This window comes from Bactrocera dorsalis, chromosome 1 (assembly GCF_023373825.1).
Source record: "Bactrocera dorsalis isolate Fly_Bdor chromosome 1, ASM2337382v1, whole genome shotgun sequence".
Classification (NCBI taxonomy): Eukaryota; Metazoa; Arthropoda; class Insecta; order Diptera; family Tephritidae; genus Bactrocera; species Bactrocera dorsalis.
The window spans coordinates 107,089,782-107,112,310 of NC_064303.1; the positions used below are offsets into that span (position 1 = coordinate 107,089,782).

Consider the following 22,529-nt stretch of genomic DNA (forward strand, 5'->3'; position numbering starts at 1 on the left):
GTGCAGTTAACAAAATTTTTTTTAAATTTTAAATTAAACAAAGTTAAATAAAATAATCTAAAAAAAATATAAGAAAGAGAAAATTTAAAAATTAAATTTTATAGGAATTAAATAAAATAAAAAAAAATATGTTTTAATAAAAAAAAAATATTTTAAAAAATAAAAATTTAATAAATAAAATATATATTATTTTTTTTAATAAAATGATTCAAAAATTAAAATTAAAAAACGAAGTGGAATACAATTAAAATAAATTACAATATAAATAAATTAATTAAATAAATTTAAAAAAATTGTCAAGAAATAAGAATAATAAAACATAGTTTTTATTAAAAAAAATGAATGTAATTAAAAAAAAATAATAATTAATAATAATGAACCGAAAATTTTATTTAAATATTTAATATATTTAAAATAGAATGCAAAACAAATAAATAATATAATAAAACATTAAGTGAAAAAATATTAATTATTATAAATAGTTAATTAAATTTTAATTTAATTAAAATTAAAATTCTTTTCAAACATAATTAAAAGATAAATAAAAAAAAGAAAAATAAAAATCTGAAGTAAAAAAAAATGGTACATAAATTAAAAAAATAAAATTAACAATAATAAAAAAAAATTTAAATTATATTTTTTTCAATCAAAATTATAAAAATTTATTTTGGTAATATTACTATCTCTTTCCAAAAAGTCTTATCGAAGCCTATGGACACTAAACTTTTTTGCAGCAACAGAAAAACATCACCCTTATAAAGGACAGCAACCAGTTGTCGAAAGCCAACCAGCGGCTTAACAGCTGATGATACCCAATAACAACCGAAACCTTTTGCTAATACATTATTTACACTTCAAAATACATTAAATCAATGCAAAAAGGTAAAGGAGGGTGAGGGTGAAACCGGTTGGACTAAAGGGAATCTTACATATATCAGATTTACAGTTTTTTTTACAAAACTTAAGCCCATTTAGCTTATTCAAGACCTAAATTCGTTTTCGTGCTGTAAATGAGTAATTTTAAGAAAAACAAACACGAGAAAGACACTCAACAAACAAATTAGTGTTGCCACACTTGTATTAGACGCGAATAGCATCTTACTTGAATTTACATAAGCTTGCAGTGCAAGTATGCCGTACATTTAAAGCAGACGCTACTATATTTAATATTTTTTTTTTTAAGAACTAGACGTGAACTAGTTACATAAGGTCTAGTTTAGAAAATATGCTTTAAAATAGATTTTTTTTTTTTTAAATTCTCAACTCTAAATAATTTTATCAAAACTTATGACAATTGTTAATGGTCTAGTACTGAACCAGTTACATAAAGAATTGTTTAAAAGTATAAAATTGATTTGCTCTAAATGGCAAATATTTTTTTTTTTTTTTTCAATTCTAAATAATTTTAACAAAGCTTATGCTAAATTGCTAATGGTCTAGTCGCGAACTAGTTACATAAGGTATCGTCCAAAAGTATAAAATGGAAATGTTTTTATTGTTATCAATTTAAAAATATTTTGATTAAAACATTTTACGAGTTGTTGTCGGTCTAGTCTCTTACTAGTTACATAGGGAGTGGTTTCGAAATGACAAATATTTTTTTTTATAACTTTCAACTCAAAATTTGTTTACCAAAGCTTTTGACAAGTTATTGTCGGACTGGTCCCAAACTAGTTACTTACGGGTTTGTTTAAAAGTTGAGTTTTAGTGAAAAATATACTATAATTAACTGTTCAAAAACATATTTATTCAAACTTATTTAGCGATTAGCAACTTTTACTCTACACTCAGATTACGCAGCATAAATATGTGAATGCGTAATATCTTTGTTACAATAATTATTGCTTACCTCACTAACTGTGTATACCTAAAGAATCAAGACACTGAGTGTGTTTGAGTGTCATAATGCGCTGACAAATGAAGAAAAATTGCGAAAAATCGCGTAACAAGCTGTTTACTTATTTAAAACGTTAAGAAAAATGGCATTGAGGGCGCAAAATATAACAAATTGACAGGAGAGAAAAGCAATGCATGCAGCCAATACTTACTTTACATATAACATACATATATATTTACATCTTTATATATGTATATATATATCTTTGTGTGTATATCTGCCTCCTATGTATTTGCATTTGTTTTTGTGCCTTTATATTTGTAAGAATGTAAAGCGCTGACTTGAGCAATTTATATGTGTAAACAACAGATTACGTATCAAAAGGGCAACTGTGGCATTAGTAGCAGTAAACAGCAAGGTTTTTTGCGTGATGTAGTGGTGTGGGTGTTAAGGAGCACATAAATGGGATAAGAAGCTTAAAGCACATGCAAAGCGCATATTTACACATTGTCGACGGAAGAGCAACTTAAACTCGTGCTTATTTACATAAACAATGCTATACATAAAGGCGGAAATGTAAAGATAAAAAATGTATACTCGTAAGTAATACCTCTTGAGTGGTGTCTTTATATGTAAAAGAGACAAGGCAGTGAATGGTGATTTACTACTTCTTAAGCAGAAACATTGGCATCAGCTGGGTATTGCCGGAGACCAAGCCACTTAACAGCAGCCATGTAGCAATAATTGGCTTTAAAAAAGATTTTATGTTTATATATACATACATACATATGTACTGTGGATATATAATGATATAGGATTATTAAAGCAACCATATAGTATTATATAATATTATAATTTTATTTATTTGTGGGCTTTTAGTGCAAAATATTGAAATAATTTTAAAACAGGTAGGAATACTCACATAAATACTTGTATATTATTTGTAATTGAATTTGACAAAAGTGTTGAAGTTTCTTACATAAAAATGCAAATTTTAATAGAAAACGAAAATATAAATTAAAATGAAAAATAATGTAACATCACTTTTCATAAGTTTGCAGGCTAAGAAAAACAGAATTTGGGTTTTGGTTATAAATTTGTTATATATAGGTTATAAATTGGTTATATATAGGTTATATATAGGTTATAAATTGGTTATATATAGGTTATATTAGAGCAGAAGTGTGAAAAGACGGTATTACAATGAAAAACTCAACTCGAATTTTTTGATGACCCTTGTTTTACATTTCAGCTGACGACATGTATTGGCAAAAATAAACTTTCTTACAATTTTACAAAAATTCCAGCTCAAGTAAACTTATGTCAGTGATATTTCTTATTTATTAATTATAATTTATTTATTATTAAGCAATCGCCGCAAAACGCCTCTCCTACCTGCAATCAACACCGACCCACCTACAAAAAAGCTTCTTACAAATTTAGTTACTCATCCGCCCTGTCCAACATCCAATTAAATCAACGTCAAGGCGCCATTAGCGATCAGCTAAGAAATTACGCAAATTTGTTGTTGAAATTTTACAAATTTATTTGTGCACACCCTTTCGCCGCCTGCCACAGCACGCCTCACTCCGCTTTAGCTATTCTTGTCCATATTTTTAACCTCTTGAACGCTTCGGCACTCATTAACGCCAAGAACTCAGCAGCCTTTTAATGTCACTCAACATTTGCCGCCTTTCAACCAGCACTGCTATACATGCCATTCTACTGGTGTTGTTATTGTTGTTGTTGCTCTTGCTGCTACTGAAGCTTAACAAACTGAAAAGTGTTGACAGTGAAAGCGCAAGGCGGTGGGCGGCAAGTGGCATGCGGCGCTTTGTCCATTAACGCCACTTGACCAGCAGCTGGTACAACAACAACAAACATTAAGGTACAAGGCAGCTTGCGCTCACTCGCTTGGCGATATTTCGCTATTAATTATTAAAAATGCGCTAAACAGCTTCTCAGCATTTTTTTCCTACGCGCCGCTATTTTTAAACTTTTCTTCGCAAAAAAAAAAGTAAAAAAATACAAATTTTGTTTTGCTTACATTTTCTGCTTACAACCAGTTTCGTGTGTCCTTTCTAATGCACCGTTTTTTTTATTCTTTTTCTTGTGTTCACTCTTGCTGTCACTTTCCGCTGTCTATTACGTCGCTGTCCAAGGCGCTGGCCGGCGCTGACGTACGCGCTGGCGTTAATGCTGGCGTTAATGCTGGCATTGGCGTCCGCCGACCAAGCCTTTTCTGCGCTAATTTTTTGTCATAATTTTTAATTGACACTAAGTACTTGAATGCGCTTTTATGTGCTTTGACGACCGGCAGCCTGAAAAGCTGTGAGTGGCAAGCGGCAAACTGGCGGAGCGAGAGAAGAAGGCGAACTGACGATGATGGCGGCTTATAGGGGATTATAGAGCTTGTGATGGCTTAGAAAAAGCGGTAAACAAAAGAAATAAAAACCAAAAATAAAAATGAATAAAAAAAAAATACAAAAAAAACCCAAAATAAAAAAAAGCCAACAACAATAAATAATGCTCCGAAGTAAATAAAGTCCTCAGCGTGCTTTGTTTTTATTGTGCGCGCATAACTTCACTCAGCGCTTATTGCCCTCTTTAAGACGCCGCACTTGTCCTTTTGAGGCGCTGTGCGGATTAGCAGCTGTCCAGCAGTTAAGCTCGACAGTAGTAAACAACAGACAACAAAGCAATTAGTAGTTAAATTTTTTTTTGTTGTCTTTTATTTTTATGTTTATTACATTCTTTTTCCAACTTTTTGTTTTCTATATTTATTTTGGCAAGCCTGAGTAAGGCGCTCGCTTAAATCCACAAGCATATTTCCTGTTTTGCCAGCTGTTTGTTAAAAATGTATATTTGTATGCATGTGTGTATATGTAAAAAAGCTGTCCTGCCACTAAATGAACTTCATTTTAATTACAAGACATTTACGAAATTAGTGAAGAGGTCATCAGTGAAATATGAGCGCACGCCAAACGGGGGGCAATTTAAGGCGAATATTTAGGCAAAAAAAATATAAAATAAAAAAAGGTGAAAACGTTGAAAATAGTCCTTTGAGTATATTATCAAAGTAAAAAGTATTTCTGTCGTCCATATTGTTTTGTTCAGACTGAGTTAATTCTAGTGAGTGTTAATTGCACAAACGTAACTACTCGGGTTCAAGTTGAAGGATAAGTGAGTACTTGTCAAAAGTGCGCTCGTTTTTGCTTTTAAGAGACTGGGTGGTTGAGGAAATATTTTCAAAAGTTTAGGAAATTAAGTTTAAGTTGGAGTGAAAGACGTTTATATGGTAATTTTCACTAATTTAATATGAGTAGCAGTGCTAAGTGCTTTGGTATCCGGAAAAAGGCGGTTTTGTTTTAAAAAAGTTGTTTGTGTGTAGGAAAGGGGTTTAAGATACGGGGTTTAAAAGCACTAGTCAACTTAAAGTTTGCTTAAATTGTTGCAGTAGGGAAAGGTTAAATTAAATTTTAGCAACTTGAGGGCTTCTAAAGTTCAGAATGAAACGCAAAGCCAAGCCTCGTAGAAAGCGAAAAAAGAAAAGAGATATCTGTGAGCTCAAATCCAATGGAATTCTTTCGGCTTTGTGTTTTGTCAAATATAAACAATATATAACCAATATATAACTAATACATAACCAATATATAACCAATATATAACCACTATATAACCAATATATAACCAGTATATAACCATTTAATAACCAAAACTCAAAATTTGTTTTATTGTGAGTGTTTTCTTTTATATTGTTTTTCTTCGCCTGTGAATCTATGAAAAGTGATTTTACGTTAATTTGCTTTTAAGGTTAAGATATGTTCACATAATATATGATAGAGACTTGCATCTTTGGACAGCAGCGCCATCAGTAGATATGAAGCATTTATTTTCTGACGAGTATTTAATTAAAAGTACCACAAAACAAGCATTTTGAGACACAAGCGAATAATTTCGAAACTTATTTTATGAGCTTCATGAAAATTCAAAACTTTTTTGAACCAAATTGCTGCTTACCCATCACATACATTGCACCTATTTCCATAAATTTCTATTCCCAACAACTAAGCTCTTTCTAAATTAAAACTCAAACCAGTTCTTTCTAATATTCCCTTTCTTTTTTACCACTTTCTTTTCTAACTACCAGCAAGCATAACAACTATTCCGTAAACTGTTAATTTAGCTTGCTTTACGCTTGCCTGCATTCAATTTCTGCACACCACTGTCTACTAACTAGCCGTAATAGTGTTGTGCTCTCACACTGAGCGTCCTCGACGTTATCCGCTCTCAATAAATCTACAGAATTTAATTTCCGGCTAAAATCCTGTAAACCACTAGGCTTCTATCTTGAGCTAGTTGTGCCAAAAGGTCGCAACAGCAACAGACAAAGTAAGAAATACTCAAAAGTAGAAACAATGACAATAATAATGGCAACAACAATAAAGAAATTTAAGCTGTATTAACACCTTAAACCGGTCTACTCGCCAGTTGGTCAAAGAGAGAGCAAAAGAAGCCACTTTAGAGCAAGCGTAGCCTTTTGCATTCGAAGTAAAACACTACTATTAACTAACTACGCTATGCGTTTCTTAGGCTTTGGTATAAATCTTCTCCTTAACTCGTTTAGTTTTTCTCAAATCTCTTTACTTTCCGCTTCTATTGCCTTTGGTTCTCCATTATTGTTGTTTGGTTTGTTTTTTTGCCAAGTATTTTTAACCCTTCATATACCTCTAGACTTCGTGTAATTACTGTGCATTCTGTTTTTTAACACACTATGTGTTATGCGTACGAGTACAGGGTGGTTCATGTGGAGTAACTGCTTTTTGAGGATTAAAACAGGAAAATATTATATTTTTTTGAAGGATGAAACCTTTTTTAAGATATTTGGTAAAATATTGCTTTATTTTAGTTTTTGCTGTGCTTTTTGTAGCGGTTGAAAATATTTCGGAAATAATTTCGAAGAATAATGCCGAGTTGACAGTCCATGGCGACGTAAAAGTCGAGATCCCTCCCGCTTACTTAGATCAAACTGTCGTGGAAACAGTCTCTACATAGCTTTCGAATGAATTACTTGATACTCATCACAGAGACCTGATTGTCCAATAAATTGTTTGAATAAAGTTAGTGCTTCTCGGGTCCCACCAAAAAATACCAAATGGCATCTCGAAGGTGATAGATTAACACTGTTGAAACAGCTAATGACACAATTTTCTAAGCTGGCAGGCAAGAAATATAATTCGGGATCTGTTCTATCGAAACTTCAGGAAACCAAACATTTTTCCATATCATATCTTGAAGTTCCGTCGATAAAACTCACTTACAAAGAATCCGTAGCACTCATTATTTTCAGAAATGGCATTTTGGTCAATACCAAGCAAGAGATTTTATTCCGATTGGGTTCTATCGAAACTTTCCGGAACCAGAGATCTTCTTTACAGCTTATCTTTCAGTTACTTCAGAGTTTTCAGAAATAACAGTTTGATCAATATTTTCATATGAAAATAAGGTCTAAATTGCCAGCTTTCCAAAATTGCACTTTCTGAAGAAGCATAAAGATCACATGAGACTAATTTTCTGTCAAGTTTTCTGTCCGCAAATCACTCCCACTCTCAGAAAAATAAAATCAAGCTTAACACACGTTATGATCCACCCCATACACAATCCTAAAACACCTTTGGCAAGTAACACTTCGGTCCAACCGCTTACCAGTGTCCTCCTCTCTATACAATCTCCTTTATTTCCGTGTATTTATGTCTTTCAGATCGTTGTTATACTCTGTTTCGATTTATATCTGTTTGTTTCTCATTAAAATTTATGCATTGTGTAATAATTTTTGTGGCCTGCTCTGCGCTCTGCATGCCCGCTCATTCTCTCGCTGCTTTATTGCATCACATTTGCTCACATTTGATGTTAATTCAATTGTTTGCTAAGTGAATTATGTCCTCTAACATCCTGTCGTGCTGGCAGCGCTTTATTTATGAGCATTTCTCTCCAGTCACTTCCTAGCCGCTTAACTAAGCAAGGTTGGCCGTCTTTCGTTGGTCGACTGTGAGTCTCCGCTTGCCCGCTGGCAGCTTTCGATAATTGAGTCCTTATTTATGTTTATGCTTGCTTACTTTTTGTCTTTGCTTTACTTTGTTTTTGTGTTGTTAAACATTTAAGGATTATCATCCTACTAAAGTGTGCTAAGTGTCCCTATTCGGCGCTCACCTACATTTCCAGCTACATATTGGCGGCGTTAATTATCGGGCATTGTGGTCACGCTGTGTCTTTGGCCGCGTAAATGCGTAATAAATGTTAATGTGCATTGAAATTTAAATTACCCATCGTTTTCAATTAGTTATTGTGTGTACGCTAATTGGGATTTGGATTATTGGTTTGTGCAATTTATGTGGCTGCCGGGTCTGTGTGTTAGAATTATTTGCTCGTAAAGTGGAATTGTAGTTCGTAAAAGCTTTATTTAGTGTAAGTGTGAAAGTAATTTGCGTGGATATTTAAGCGGCTTTGATGAAGCAATTTGGATGCGACGAGTTGGAGTTTTGCTGGAATTGGCGCACATATTTTATTGAAGAAAATCAAATATTTTCTTCGCTCAGAGGAAATTCTTCTTATTTTTTTCTTTCAGAACCAGTTTTCGAATATGAATCAACCCAATCCATTTCAGTTTTTCTATCTCATTAAATTGTCTCATAGTCAAACGATTTATGCGTAAACAAATCAATTAATTGTCCCTGAAAATCAACCCTGCTAGTATCAGAGTATCACACGCGTAATTTATGTTACACAATGAGGCAAAATATCCTTCAAAGGACACTCTAAATTTAAATGCAAATATTAAAAGAAAACTACAGGATCCCGCTTAACAGGAAATGTTGACGCATTATTATTTACAATATTTACAATGTCATTAAAGTCGCTTCAAAGGCAGCCGATGACTTCGGAATGCAATTTCTACGAGCATAGCTGGCCTTGCCTCGCGGGCAGAATGTGCGCGCCCGAGGAGGGCTGTTTAGCAAGATTGAGAAATCGCTTGCCTGTTAAGAAGCGAAGCTGAAGAGTCGATAGCCTCCCATAATGAGAATTGTTGTTGCCTGAAATTTAATTATGCGCTGGGATATTTTAGGCACATTCACATCTCTTAGACAGATTTATGCGAAAACACAAGCGGCATAAGTCAAGATGGGTATATGTAGTAGAGGATGTGTATGGATAACAGCGTGAGTAGGGTCAAGCAGCTACAGCATAATTTACGATAATATTTGACATTTTTAAGATGCTTCCTATTTTTATTTTTTTGTTTTTGAATTTTTGTTGTCAATAAATTGTCTGTATGCTTATACTCGTAGTAAGGCAGTAGGCCGTACGTTTGCAATGGCAAAAATGGGCTGAGTGATTGCTTGAGGCTTGTAAGGTATTAAAATTATGTTATTGTATTAAAGGGACTGAAGATTTATTACTATTTTCTTATTTTCAAATACTTCTTAAGCAAAAAATATTTTTTCCGAATTTCTTTTACGAATTTTTCTTTATTTAACGAGCTCAATCGTATTGCTATAAAATATTTCAATATTAAGTTTCTTCAAAACTTACACTCTCCTCTCTTTTTGTTTCTTTTTAGGCGATAATCCACGCATTATCGAACACCCTATGGATATGACAGTGCCAAAAAATGATCCCTTCACATTTAATTGCAAAGCCGAAGGTGATCCAACACCATCGATACAATGGTTTAAGGATGGGCATGAATTGAAAACGGATACGGGCTCACATCGGCTTATGTTGCCAGCTGGCGGTTTGTTCTTTTTAAAGGTAAGTGAGATTATAAAATTCTACCTATATATGCATACATATATAGCAATACAAAAACATAAGTTTAGGCATATGTACATATATGAAATAGATACATGAAAGAAACATTATCTACCATAGCGTGATTCTTCAAAGTGAAGTAAGCGAGTGTTATTTCTGTTATTTTTTTATTCAGAAGGCAAGCCTGTTTTGTTTATTTAGTCTCAAACATTTATGCATATATAATTAGCTAAAGTCACATTGTCAAACAGTATTTTGTTTTCGCATAAATGTCGTGCATAAATATCTTCAATAGCTAATCAATTCATGGCATGCATTTAGGCGCACATCTCCCCATACCTTTCCACTGTATAAAGTATGCTTGCTTTGATATTAAGATTATTTATGCAATATTTTTGCTCGTGCATAAATATTTTCAAGAAAATTTGCATGTATGTAAATTAATTTCGATTCATGATTGATTTAAGTGGTTTCACACATGACTAAACGTTTGAGAAGATTGACATAAGGCATATTTTTTAGAATAAATATTTGTAGGCAATGTTTGTTTATTGAAATATATATGAAATAAAGAAAATTGATTAAGTTACATGAATTTTGAGCAATTTAAAGCAAAATGTTTAGAATCTCAGAGAAAATTAGCCTTTGATGCCTTGTTTATACTTGTAAATAAATACCAGCTTATACTATATCACTGGCTGAAGTTGCCATAACAATTATTCATAAGCATATTAGTGATTACCTAATGAAAGCTACACAAATTTTTACTACCCTAGTATGTACAAAGAAACACTGCGAAAACATGAAAGCTCTTAATATAATTTATTTTTTTATTTTTTCAGCTAAAATCATCATTTTATCTCCCATGTTAGTAGAATTTCCAACGTTTAGCTAATTTTCTCAAAATATAAAGGAAAGCTCATTCGCTATAGTGAAAGTTGGAACTGGGTGAAAGCTTCTTAGATTCAGATATCGTAGTTTTACTAGTTTAGATTGCCAGGAAAAATTTTTGTAAACACCGCGAAAGCTCTGTTTAACTTTTCAGCAATATTTCTTTGTAATTTCTGGACATTCATCTTCCTTGCTTATAAATGTTCGTAGTATCACTAGTTTAAGTTGCCAGGAAAAGTTTTCATAAGCATCAAAAAAGTTCTGTGAAAGCTCTGGTGAACTTTTCAGTAATATTTCGTAGTAATTTCTAGATTTTGCGCTTTCACTTTCCTTACTTTTAAATGCTTTTACAATATTCTTTCTTTTTGCTAGAAAGCTTTGCACTAACAAAATCTACATGAAAGCTATTCTAAATTACATGAATTGTTAACCAATGTAAAATCAGTATAAAGCTTTTAGTATTGTCATTGTTGGTTATATTGTTTCAAGAGAAGAACTTAATAAGGCTAGAAAATGAAAACTGAATTAGCAAAAAAAAAATTTTAAAAGCATGAAAGCTCCCTTTATGTTAACAAATTGTAAATTCTCTTTAACAGAATCCAGCTATTTACTACATAACTAGAAATTCAAAACGTTAGCTAATTAAAAAAAATCCTTTAAAGAATATTCGCTTTAATGAAAGCTTTAATAAAGTAAAAGCTCTATTTACAGTGTGAAAGCATACTTCATTTAGACATTGAAAAGCGTTTACTTGCAGCTTACTTTTTTCCTTAACTTTAGAACATTCCTTATAGGCTTTAGAATAGAAAAATATGTATATTTCGAAATTTGAGTTTTCTATTCTAAATTCTCTATTTGCCGTGTTTTAATTTATTTCTTAGATTTATTAACGAATAAAATTTGAAAATTATGAGCTTACAGTTTAAAGTGAAAGCTCAAACATAGTGATGAAAGCTGAAATTGGTTTTAAGAAAATAACTCTGAAAGTTTTCGAATTTTTATTTCAATGTACTCGTATTGCTTCCACATTCTTTAAAAAATTAAAAAGTTATTTACTTAAAGCTTTATGTGAAAGCTCAAATATAATAATAATAAAATAATTAAAGCTTTAGCAAACTTAAAAAGGCATGTATGCTCGTAAGTAGCATTAACTTACTCAGAGTTTCTATATTGCAATATACGTAAACTTTTTTAATAAAATTAACTTTTTCTTAATTTGAAGTAAACAAATTTAAATGTATGAAACATATCTACATATAATAAAAATCAGCAAAGAAATAAAAAATTGTTTCAAATTAACCTTCTCACATCAAAAATAAATGCAATTTTTAATAATAATGCATAAAATATTTTCCATTTGACTTAACAATTTCAATTCATTTGGAACAATTATTTCAAAAATATAAACATATCAGTTTAAGAGTCGGAAAAAAGTGCTAAAAGGCAGCACAAAGGCGCATCCTGTAGCATTTAACAAATAGCAGACCTCTTTAATGCCCTTGAGTTCTACTAAAAAAAAAAATAATAAAATAAAAGTTAATGGCTCTGAACATTCATCAAAAGGCTACGAGGGGCTTCAATCAGCGTACTCAATAGCGCTCGAAGAGACACACACACGCATACACACATATATGTAAGGACACTTGTCGTTCGACCAACAAATGAGAGGTACGAGTTGACACCCATCAACTGGCGCAAATTTTTCAGTGCTTCTAACATTTTGATACAAATTGTAGTGTGTTGCAAGTATACACTTCCATACACGAGTGTGTGTTGGTGTGCGGGTCGAACACATTAAAACTCATTCAACTTGCAAAATGTTGACTTTGTAACTTTCGCATTTGTATTTACAAGCGCTTTTATACTTTGTTGCCTTCTCACTACAAACGTGTGGATTTCTAATGTGTGTGGAGGGCAGGAGGCGATGGTGGTCGGGGTGGGGCAGGACAACGTTGTCAATTAACTCGAGTGAAGAGCAACAACGAATTTTTGTTGGCTTTCTTTTGGCTTTGCTGCAACACAAAAGTATCTCTTTCTTTGCTTTGAAGCCGCTTTTAACCCCTCAAAGCGGCACAAAGACAACAAAAAAACGCGGGTGAATAAGAGTAAAAACGGCAGTAAGCATCCAACAGTAGATGCTCGAGATAACGCACTTGCGTAACATTTTTAATTAAATTAAATGAAGTCGGACAATGTGTCTTGATGGGAGAGTATGTGTTGCTGCTGCGCTCGCTATTTGCCACTTTGTTGCCAGTCGGTTGACCGGTCGAGGGTTGTTTTCTCTACTAAATTGCAAATGTTTATACAGAGTTGTTCTTGCATTTGTTGTTTGGTGCTTGGCGTTGCCTTTTGCCTATTGTCCTCGCAGCGGCTGTTGAGATTTTAGGCGGCAGACAGAGATTTTGCAATATTTGAAATTTTCACTTTGATGTTTGCTAAGTTGCAACAATTTTGACGCGCACGTGCTGCCTTCAATTTTGGGATACAACAAAATGAGGAATGCTAAATCTAATACATTAGAGGATGTGGACAAAAGTTCACGTGCTTGATGGTGAAAAGAGATCTTAATCCAAATTTTAAATACGAGTATAGGTAAGAATTTTGTATGAAAATGCGTAGTTTTTGAAGCTAATTTCTAAGTGAAATTAAGCACTTGAGGTAATTAGTTTATGTTATCAGTTGAAGGCGCTTTCATAAAAGCTCTCAAATTTGAAACTTTGTGGCATCAGTCACGTTAGATCTATTGCAAATAAACAGGTGGATTATATTATTCTTTGAAAGTAGAAAAATATGTCCGATATTTATTTAAAATAAAAAAAACCGGTTATCTTCTGTTATCTATATAAATTCTATAATAAATATAAACTGTAAATATGAAAGCTTCTATGAAATACATCGTTTATGAAGGGAATAATGATAAAGTTATACAGGATTAGAATGAAGGATATTTCGTTAAGACTTTCTTAGAAAAAACGAGAAGATTATACAAAAGCTTTTATAACTTATTTAGAGCTTTCATTTTAATTTAAGTAAAGTGTCTATATTAAAAAGGAAAACTTCACTACTCCTTAATCAACTTTCAGAACAAATTCTAAATGAAAAATGTCTTATTCTGTCGAATTTTAGGCTTAGAGCTTACACTTGAGCTTTCTTTAACAAAGAAATTATTCTTCTTTAAAATCTAAAAGAATTAAATTAAATAAATTCTTTTACTAAATCTCAAATGAAAACTGTCTGGCTCTGTAATTTTTTCTCCCAGGAGCTTTCACTTGAGCTTTCCCTAATAAATGAATTATTCTTTTAAAATACCTAAATGTACGAAATTAAATACATTTTTATACTAAATACCAAATGCGAAATGTTTTGCTCTGTAATTTTTTCTCCTTGGAGCTTTCACTTGTGCTTTTCTTAATAAACAAGTTATTCCTTTATAACTTATAAAAGAACTAAATTAAACCAGTTCTGAATATTGCAGGATCTAAATGTTTCACGAAATATCTTGTGAAAGCTCTTAAGTCAAAAGCTTTCATAAAATAAGTTTTTCTTGTGTGAACTAAGAACATTTACAGGTCTATAACTTAAAAATTTGATATGTAAAAGCTTGCATTAATAAAGCTTTCAACTAAACTCATCTGAGCTTGAAGCTTTATTTCACAAACACATTAATCCATTAATAACTGCTAAAGGAACTGAACTAACTGATTAAACTAGCACTCACGGCCTGCATAATCCAATGTAAATCATCTTGTGAAATCTCTAAAAGTCAAAACCTTTCATCACACACGTTTTTTGTGTAACTTGCGAACACCTAAAGAATAGAAATAGCTTAAATATTTTTTTAATGAAAGCTCTTACTAATAAAGCTTGAAGTTCAGCTTGAGCTTTCTTTAATAAAAAAAATTATACATTTTCTAACACTAAATGAAACTAAATTAACAAATTCTGTTACTTTTACCTTATACTTAATGTAATGCAGATAATCTTGTGAAAGCTCTGAAAGACAAAGCTTTCATCAAAAAAGTTTTTTCTGTGCTTTTAAAACTTTTAATGCAGCTAACACAAAAAAAAAATGGACTTTAGGCTTATTTTTTACTGTGAAAGCTTCTGAAGTTAAAGCTTTCACTTTAACTGAAGCAAAAATGCTTTTTTCGGCTAATTGTTAAAATATATCTTTATTGTTAGAAGTAGTTATATAATTAAAAACACAACCACTATTTAAAATATTTATGTATAATGTCATTAAAAAAACATCTACTCTCAATAACCGTTATTAAAGTTTCCATATTTGTTGTCATAATTATCTACATTTTCTATTTTCCTACTTGCAGGTGATACATTCACGTCGTGAAAGTGACGCGGGCACGTATTGGTGTGTGGCAAAAAATGAGTTTGGTGTGGCACGTTCGCGCAATGCCACGCTGCAAGTTGCATGTAAGTGAAATTAGCGATATTAAACGAATAAGAGCTAATAACGTTCACAGAAAAGAAAAATAGTTTGCTTAGGGCTTATGTAGAGTATAGTGTTAGTGTAACATCACAAAGTAATAGGTGCTTGCGGTAATTTATTAACTGTATAAAATATTAAAATGCAACGTCAAGAGTCAATTTGCATAAGTGCATATTGACAAGCAGCTGCTAACAGTAAAAAAAATAATAAAAGTAGATTGTTGATCGTTGATCGATTGGGTAAATACTTATAATTAATTGGCGTAAAAATGCTGTTGAGCTAATCAGTTATATTAGGTGTTTGAATTAATCAAGATTACGCATATAATTCTTTTACATTTCATTTGGCAAAAAATAGCATGCTTGCTGGTAAGCTTTTAAGTCCTTTTGCAGTGCTAATGTTTATAAACTAATCATTGTATATATAACTATGCAAAAGTACACTATTCGACTCCTCTGACTGCCACCAATTGCTGCCAGGCAACTGCATTTACAATTCAATATCCTTCCTAGCAGTTTAATAGAAACATAAATTGATTGATATTTTCAATATCTGCAATATCCTTTCTCTCGTTATGCACATCTTCCAACTATCTTTGCCAGTTATTGCCAACTAATAATAATGAGTTCCATTCAATGGATGGTTTACTTGGCAATGCAAATGTTGAAATGGCAAATAACGGCAATAAAGCCGGCTTTCGCAAAGGATATTCGCAGTTGGAGAGCGTTTTGCATTAATATTGTTGTTTTTGTGCTGCTATGCAATAATAAATAAATAAATCACAGGTAGACTGCTGACAGAAATGTCTGTGAAAGGTTTATGGATGCATAAAGCTTTGCAAAGTTAAGCATATTATTTGCATGGCGTGCCTCATTAGAAAGGATAAAAGCGGCGGTGGAGTAGTAACGCTTGTAGGAAGAAACAAGGATACAACGGAGGATAACTGGATCTTTGACTAAAATTATAATTGTAATGAAAGGTGATATTTGTAGATGGTTGGTAATTTGATGCAGATGGGTAGAGGAAATTCAATAATTAATTAAGTAAAGGAAATTAAGTGAAATAAATTAGAAAATTATTTTAAATATTGCTAAACGTGTGGAAGTTGGAATATAACTGAATAAATATTAATTTCAGCTGCTACGAAACTATATTACCATTAGGAGGTACATTTCTTAGACTATAAAAGTATATGAAAATACCATTATCTCCATTTTGATCGCTTAGTTTGTATGACAGCTATATGCTATAGTTGTCTGATCTGAACGATATCTTTTGAAATTTTATGTTCACCCTAGAAAATAATGTTTGTCAAATTTTGTAGAGATATCTTCTGAAATAAAAAAGTTTTCTGTACCAGAACTTCATTTTGATCAGTCATTTTGTATAGGGTGATTTTTTAAGAGCTTGATAACTTTTTTTTAAAAAAAAACGCATAAAATTTGCAAAATCTCATCGGTTCTTTATTTGAAACGTTAGATTGGTTCATGACATTTACTTTTTGAAGATAATTTCATTTAAATGTTGACCGCGGCTGCGTCTTAGGTGGTCCATTCGGAAAGTCCAATTTTGGGCAACTTTTTCGAGCATTTCGGCCGGAATAGCCCGAATTTCTTCGGAAATGTTGTCTTCCAAAGCTGGAATAGTTGCTGGCTTATTTCTGTAGACTTTAGACTTGACGTAGCCCCACAAAAAATAGTCTAAAGGCGTTAAATCGCATGATCTTGGTGGCCAACTTACGGGTCCATTTCTTGAGATGAATTGTTGTCCGAAGTTTTCCCTCAAAATGGCCATAGAATCGCGAGCTGTGTGGCATGTAGCGCCATCTTGTTGAAACCACATGTCAACCAAGTTCAGTTCTTCCATTTTTGGCAACAAAAAGTTTGTTAGCATCGAACGATAGCGATCGCCATTCACCGTAACGTTGCGTCCAACAGCATCTTTGAAAAAATACGGTCCAATGATTCCACCAGCGTACAAACCACACCAAACAGTGCATTTTTCGGGATGCATGGGCAGTTCTTGAACGGCTTCTGGTTGCTCTTCACCCCAAATGCGGCAATTTTGCTTATTTACGTAGCCATTCAACCAGAAATGAGCCTCATCGCTGAACAAAATTTGTCAGCGAAACACATTTCGAACCGAACACTGATTTTGGTAATAAAATTCAATGATTTGCAAGCGTTGCTCGTTAGTAAGTCTATTCATGATGAAATGTCAAAGCATACTGAGCATCTTTCTCTTTGACACCATGTCTGAAATCCCACGTGATCTGTCAAATACTAATGCATGAAAATCCTAACCTCAAAAAAATCACCCGTTATAACAGCTATATGCTATAGTGGCCCGATTGCAATAATTTTGGCAGAGATTATACCATTCTCTTGCAAAATAATTCGTACAAAATTTCGTGAAGATATCTTGTCACCTAAAAAAGTTTTCCATACAAGGACTTAATTTTGAACGTTCAGTTTGTATGGTAGCTATATGCTATAGTTATCCGATGTGAACAATTTCTTCGCGTATTGCACCATTGGCTTAGATAATAATCTATACAAAATTTTTGTTAAGATATCTTTTCAAGTGAAAAAGTTTTTCATACAAACAAGTGACTCCGATCGTACAGTTTGTATGACAGCTATAAGCTACAGTGACCCGATATAGGCGATTCCAACAAATTGGCAGCTCTGTAGGAAAAAAAAGACATGTACAAAATTTCAAATCGATATCTCAAAAACTGAAGGAGTAGTTCTCGTATATACAAAACAGACTAACAGACAAGCACACAGCCGAAACAACTCGCTTGCTCAATTCAGTACTAAAATATTAAAAATTTTATTTTTAATTATATACCAATTACAATATTTATCTTCATTATTGGCTCTCCTATATACAAATTCCCTAAAAACCCCCTCTCAACTCTCTCCGCCACAGTTCTACGCGATGAATTTCGCCTCGAACCGCAAAATACACGCGTCGCCCAAGGCGAAGTGGCGCTGATGGAGTGCGGTGCGCCGCGCGGCTCACCAGAACCGCAAATTTCATGGCGTAAAAACGGACAAACAATGAATTTGAGCAGCAACAAACGCATACGCATTGTCGACGGCGGTAATTTGGCCATACAAGATGCGCGTCAGTCGGACGACGGGCGTTATCAGTGCGTGGTGAAAAATGTGGTGGGAACACGAGAGTCGGCGACGGCGTTTCTAAAAGTGCACGGTAAGTCAAAACGGGTTTGAAATAAATAATTGCAAAAAGTAGAAAATAAAAATAATATATTCTAACATTTTTTTTATAAATCAACCCTTTGTACGCATTTCCTCATTTTATCGCTTTCTTCACGTTTACTTGCAGTGCGTCCATTCCTCATACGCGGACCGCAAAATCAAACCGCCGTGGTTGGCAGCTCGGTTATCTTTCAGTGTCGCATTGGTGGTGATCCATTACCGGATGTCCTGTGGCGACGCACCGCTTCAGGCGGAAATATGCCATTACGTAAGTGCTTATCTGCATAGCCCTTTGTCTTTGTGGTGTAGTTATATACCACACATAATACATAAATGTGTGTATTTATACATATATCGCTTAACACCTTATTTAAATACGCTTTGACACATACATACATGCATACGTAGTTAGTAGTGTCACACCACACTTTGGTTGCAAGCTTTGTGGTCAGCCACTGCATTGCAACTGATTTAATGCGCGAACTTGTCACCATTGCAACGGTTTAAAGAGGGAATATTCAATAGAACTGCTGTTGCGACTGCAGTTAGTGTTGCAGCAGTTTAACTTTGAGCGACTAAAGACTCCTATTTAGTTTTAGACAGAATTTTAACTAATAATGCGATTCGATAAAGTAAGTGGTATAAGACCAAAAACTGTTAAAAGTCAATAATACAATCAAACAAGTAACTGGCATAAATCGAACAACTGGTTTAAGTCAATGATACAGTCAAACAAGCAACTGGTATAAATCAAAATCTGGTATAAAACCAAAAATGACCTAAATCAATAACGCAATCGAAAAAGCAGCTGGTATTCATCAAACAGTTGATATAAAACGGTTATACAATCGAACAAGTAACTGATATAAATAAAATAACTAGTGTAAGTCAATAGTACAATAAAAAATCAACTGATGTAGGCCTCGCAGTTGGTATAAATATATTATATAATCGATCCTTAAACCGGTATAAATCAAAAACTGGTATAAATCATAAATACAACAAAAAATCAACTAGAAAAATCAGACATTTGGTATAAATCAATTAAACAATCGAACAAGAAACTGGTATAAATCAAACAACTGGTATAAGTCAATAAAACAATAAAGAATAAACTGAGAATAGTTGGTATAAAACAATTAGACAATAGAAAGCATAACTGGTATAAATTAAACAGTTGGTATAAATCACTCACACAATGTAAAAAACAACGGATAGGAATCATTCAGACTGATATAAAGAAATAGAGATTTGACTGTAAGCATTTCTACCAGTTTAATGCGGTATTCGTCTTTGCTTTCTATGATTTAAGAGGGCGGAGTGCTCAAAAAGAAAGACAAAAAAATGACAAACAAAATATGTTTTATTTGGTATAATTTATGTATTAACAAATAATTCTATACTCAATTAGATACATTAACGACTCCTATGGGCTTAATGTCCACTGTTAGATTTTTTTAAAATTCGCCATAACAATCGCTGGCTCGAAAACGGTTCTGGACCCAGAGTCTCTTAAGCAAAATTGTTCAAAGTGATCCCACAAAAGTGATTTTTTTTTAATTTTTCTGGCTCTCTGTAAATCGGCCCGCTCTAAGGTATATACATACCTCTTCAAAAAACTCACAAAAACGGGTTTTTTTCTGACCAGCAACTGGTTGTAACCCCTTAAAAGAAGCCTTGAAATGCTTAGCTTCTCTGATTAAAGAAAAATTTCTTATTTGTTCAGAATGACTTTGAGCAAATTTACCAAAGAGTCAATAAACTACTGCTCTGTCAAAAAATAACCACACATAGTAAATACTAAGCATATAAACGACATACATAGATAACAGTAAATGCATATGCGCTTATATATTGCCCTCTAATTAACTGTACATGCGTGTTTGACTTCTTGAGTGCCATCTTAGAGCAACAGCAGACAGTGGCTGTCCAACACCCACAACCGCAAAGGTAAACTCCGTACAAGTGCACTTGGTCAACGTCTTCTCGTCTTTGTGTATATATGTAGTGTTACAGACAACTGATGAGCCGAGTGCTGATGAAAAAGTACTACATTTATTTGCGGTGGCAGCAAAGTCATTTTGTTGTTGGCTGTTTTGTTGCTGTGTACCGTTATGTCGTGTCTTCTGTCCACCAAAGAAGTAAAAGTCTAGCACTTACTTGGTGTTGTTGTTGTTAGCCGGTGTAGCTCGAACTGCCGCTGTTGCACGTACCGCAAAACAAACTGCAACTTTTAATTCCGTTAATTGCCAATCTCTGTTGCCAGCAATCAACATTTGTGCTGTTGGGTTTTGCTTGCACAACACTTGAATGGTGGAAAATCAGCAGCACGCACACACACCGGCGCACACGTGGCAAGGTATTGGAGCGCAGGTGAGGTTTAGCTGACTTAGTAGAGTTGGGGTTAAAATCGAAAGCGGAGGGGTGTTGCGGTGGCATGTGGCAAGCCAAAGGATGCGCGCAAACAGGACAATGTGGTACAACAACAACAGCGCCGCACATACGCTTACATGTTTAGCCACTAACCTATGCAAACAAATAAGAAAGCGACGGCTGAGTGCCTTTACATGTGTGTGTGTGCCACAAAACGCTAACGAGCAAAGGCTGACTGATAAGCAGGCGGGGGTGTGTAGTTTACGACCATCTTTCTATGCATATACGCATATATTTACATATATAAGCACACATACATACAAACAAGCGCAAATACCTGTCTGTTTATCTGTCTGTTTGTTTGTTTGTGTTGAGGTAAGAAAAAGTTTTGCCAACCGGACGCGACACTGCGCTTGTTTGTGCTGTGTTGGCGTTGGCGCTGGCGTTGCAGCAGCGGCGCGGAAGTAGCAAAAGCAAATGTAAACGCCAAAGCTTCCGTAAACTTTTGTTAAGCAAACAATTGCCAGAGACAACAAAAACATTGCAAATCCTGGCAGTCAGCACATACACACACACCACCCACACTACGCTGCCATTTGTGGGCGCATATAACGTCATCAGCATGCAGCTGGCAGACATTGCAACATATATACGCATGCTTAATATTAACTTGGCTCTGCCTCAGTGTGGCACCTTCAGCAGTTGCATGCTGCTAAACACGAAGTGTCTGCACCCTCTGCTTATTGTTGTGCGCATTTTTTCTTCTTGCTTGCTTGCTGCATGTCACAGCTGTTTGCTAAGAAATCCAACACTCGACCGGCTGCAGCGCTCTCGCTCACAACACTTGAACTACTAACTAACCTAGATACATACACACTAATGTAAGGCAACTGCAACGTGCCTCAAAATAAACCAGAGATTTTACAGCTGCCAACTAACCGGAAATACAAAGTGTTGATACAGCCGTGGTAGCAGGGGCTTAAAATGTACCTGTACTACGTAATACAACGGTGTTTAGAAGGACAGGTGTGACCTGAAGTGGCAGGTCTTCGCTGAAGTGGCGAGGTGGCTTAGTTGACGAAGGCAAAGGCTTGGTTTGTAGAGGGAGGAAGAAGAAAGTGATGATTTGAGAGACCTTGCTGATAGAAAGAATGCCATTAGTATATAATAGGCGAGCCTTTAGGGGACTTAGACAATCAGAAACCTTAAAAAAAATGGCCTGATATTGAAAATTTGTTACAAGAGTTTGCAAATGAGATAATTTTTTCTGATGTGCTTAATTAAATATGTGTTTGTGTGCATAAAAAATTTTATATTCTCATTTATATAAGAATTTTTGACAGTTTTTATATATTTTGGTTTATCTAACGATTGAAAATTTTTCGAAATTTTTTACTATGCTCTCGATTGAGAAATCGCCAAATTAATTTTTATTATTTTTTCTTGCAACTAACGATTGAAAAATGTTTTGAGAACCACAAAATTTATTCTAAATCGCAAAAAAAAATTTTAATTTAGAATTTCCTAGTTTCCTAGACCTCTTCACCAACTCACTGTTAAGAAAGGTGGCATTTCTTACTTTGTTAGAACACCAAATAATATACCAAGATTATTCTACAACCCTTTGGATATAAAGTTTGAAAAATTATTTATGATTTTCTATAAAATTCTTATAAAAAAATCGAGCGCTGAGTGCAGAAATTTTCTTAAATTTTCCTTATGTAATTTTCGAGATAAAATAGCCATTTCAAAATATCTTATATTAAAAAAATATTCATTCATAAGGATTTTTGCCTTTTACCCTGTAAATAAACAGAAGTTTTCATTCAAACCGAACTACCTACTTATCCTGTCGGTATATAAAACATCAAAATATGGACCAAAAATTAAAAAATTACGCATAGTCACGCTTTTAAAAGTCAAAAAAATTCTTCACTGTGAAACC

The 22,529-nt window shown here is 33.6% G+C and overlaps 1 protein-coding gene across 5 annotated transcripts in view; it reads left to right on the forward strand.

Moving 5' to 3' along the window:
• LOC105225098 (protein sax-3) overlaps window positions 1-22,529 on the forward strand; it is a 183,761-nt gene that overhangs the window by 132,812 nt on the left and 28,420 nt on the right. For all 5 annotated transcript variants that reach the window (XM_049459942.1, XM_049459802.1, XM_049459741.1 and 2 more), the window contains 4 exons: window positions 9,456-9,646; window positions 14,866-14,968; window positions 17,919-18,203; window positions 18,339-18,479. In XM_049459942.1, coding sequence (XP_049315899.1) covers window positions 9,456-9,646; window positions 14,866-14,968; window positions 17,919-18,203; window positions 18,339-18,479 — 720 coding nt within the window. The remainder of the gene's footprint in view (window positions 1-9,455; window positions 9,647-14,865; window positions 14,969-17,918; window positions 18,204-18,338; window positions 18,480-22,529) is intronic.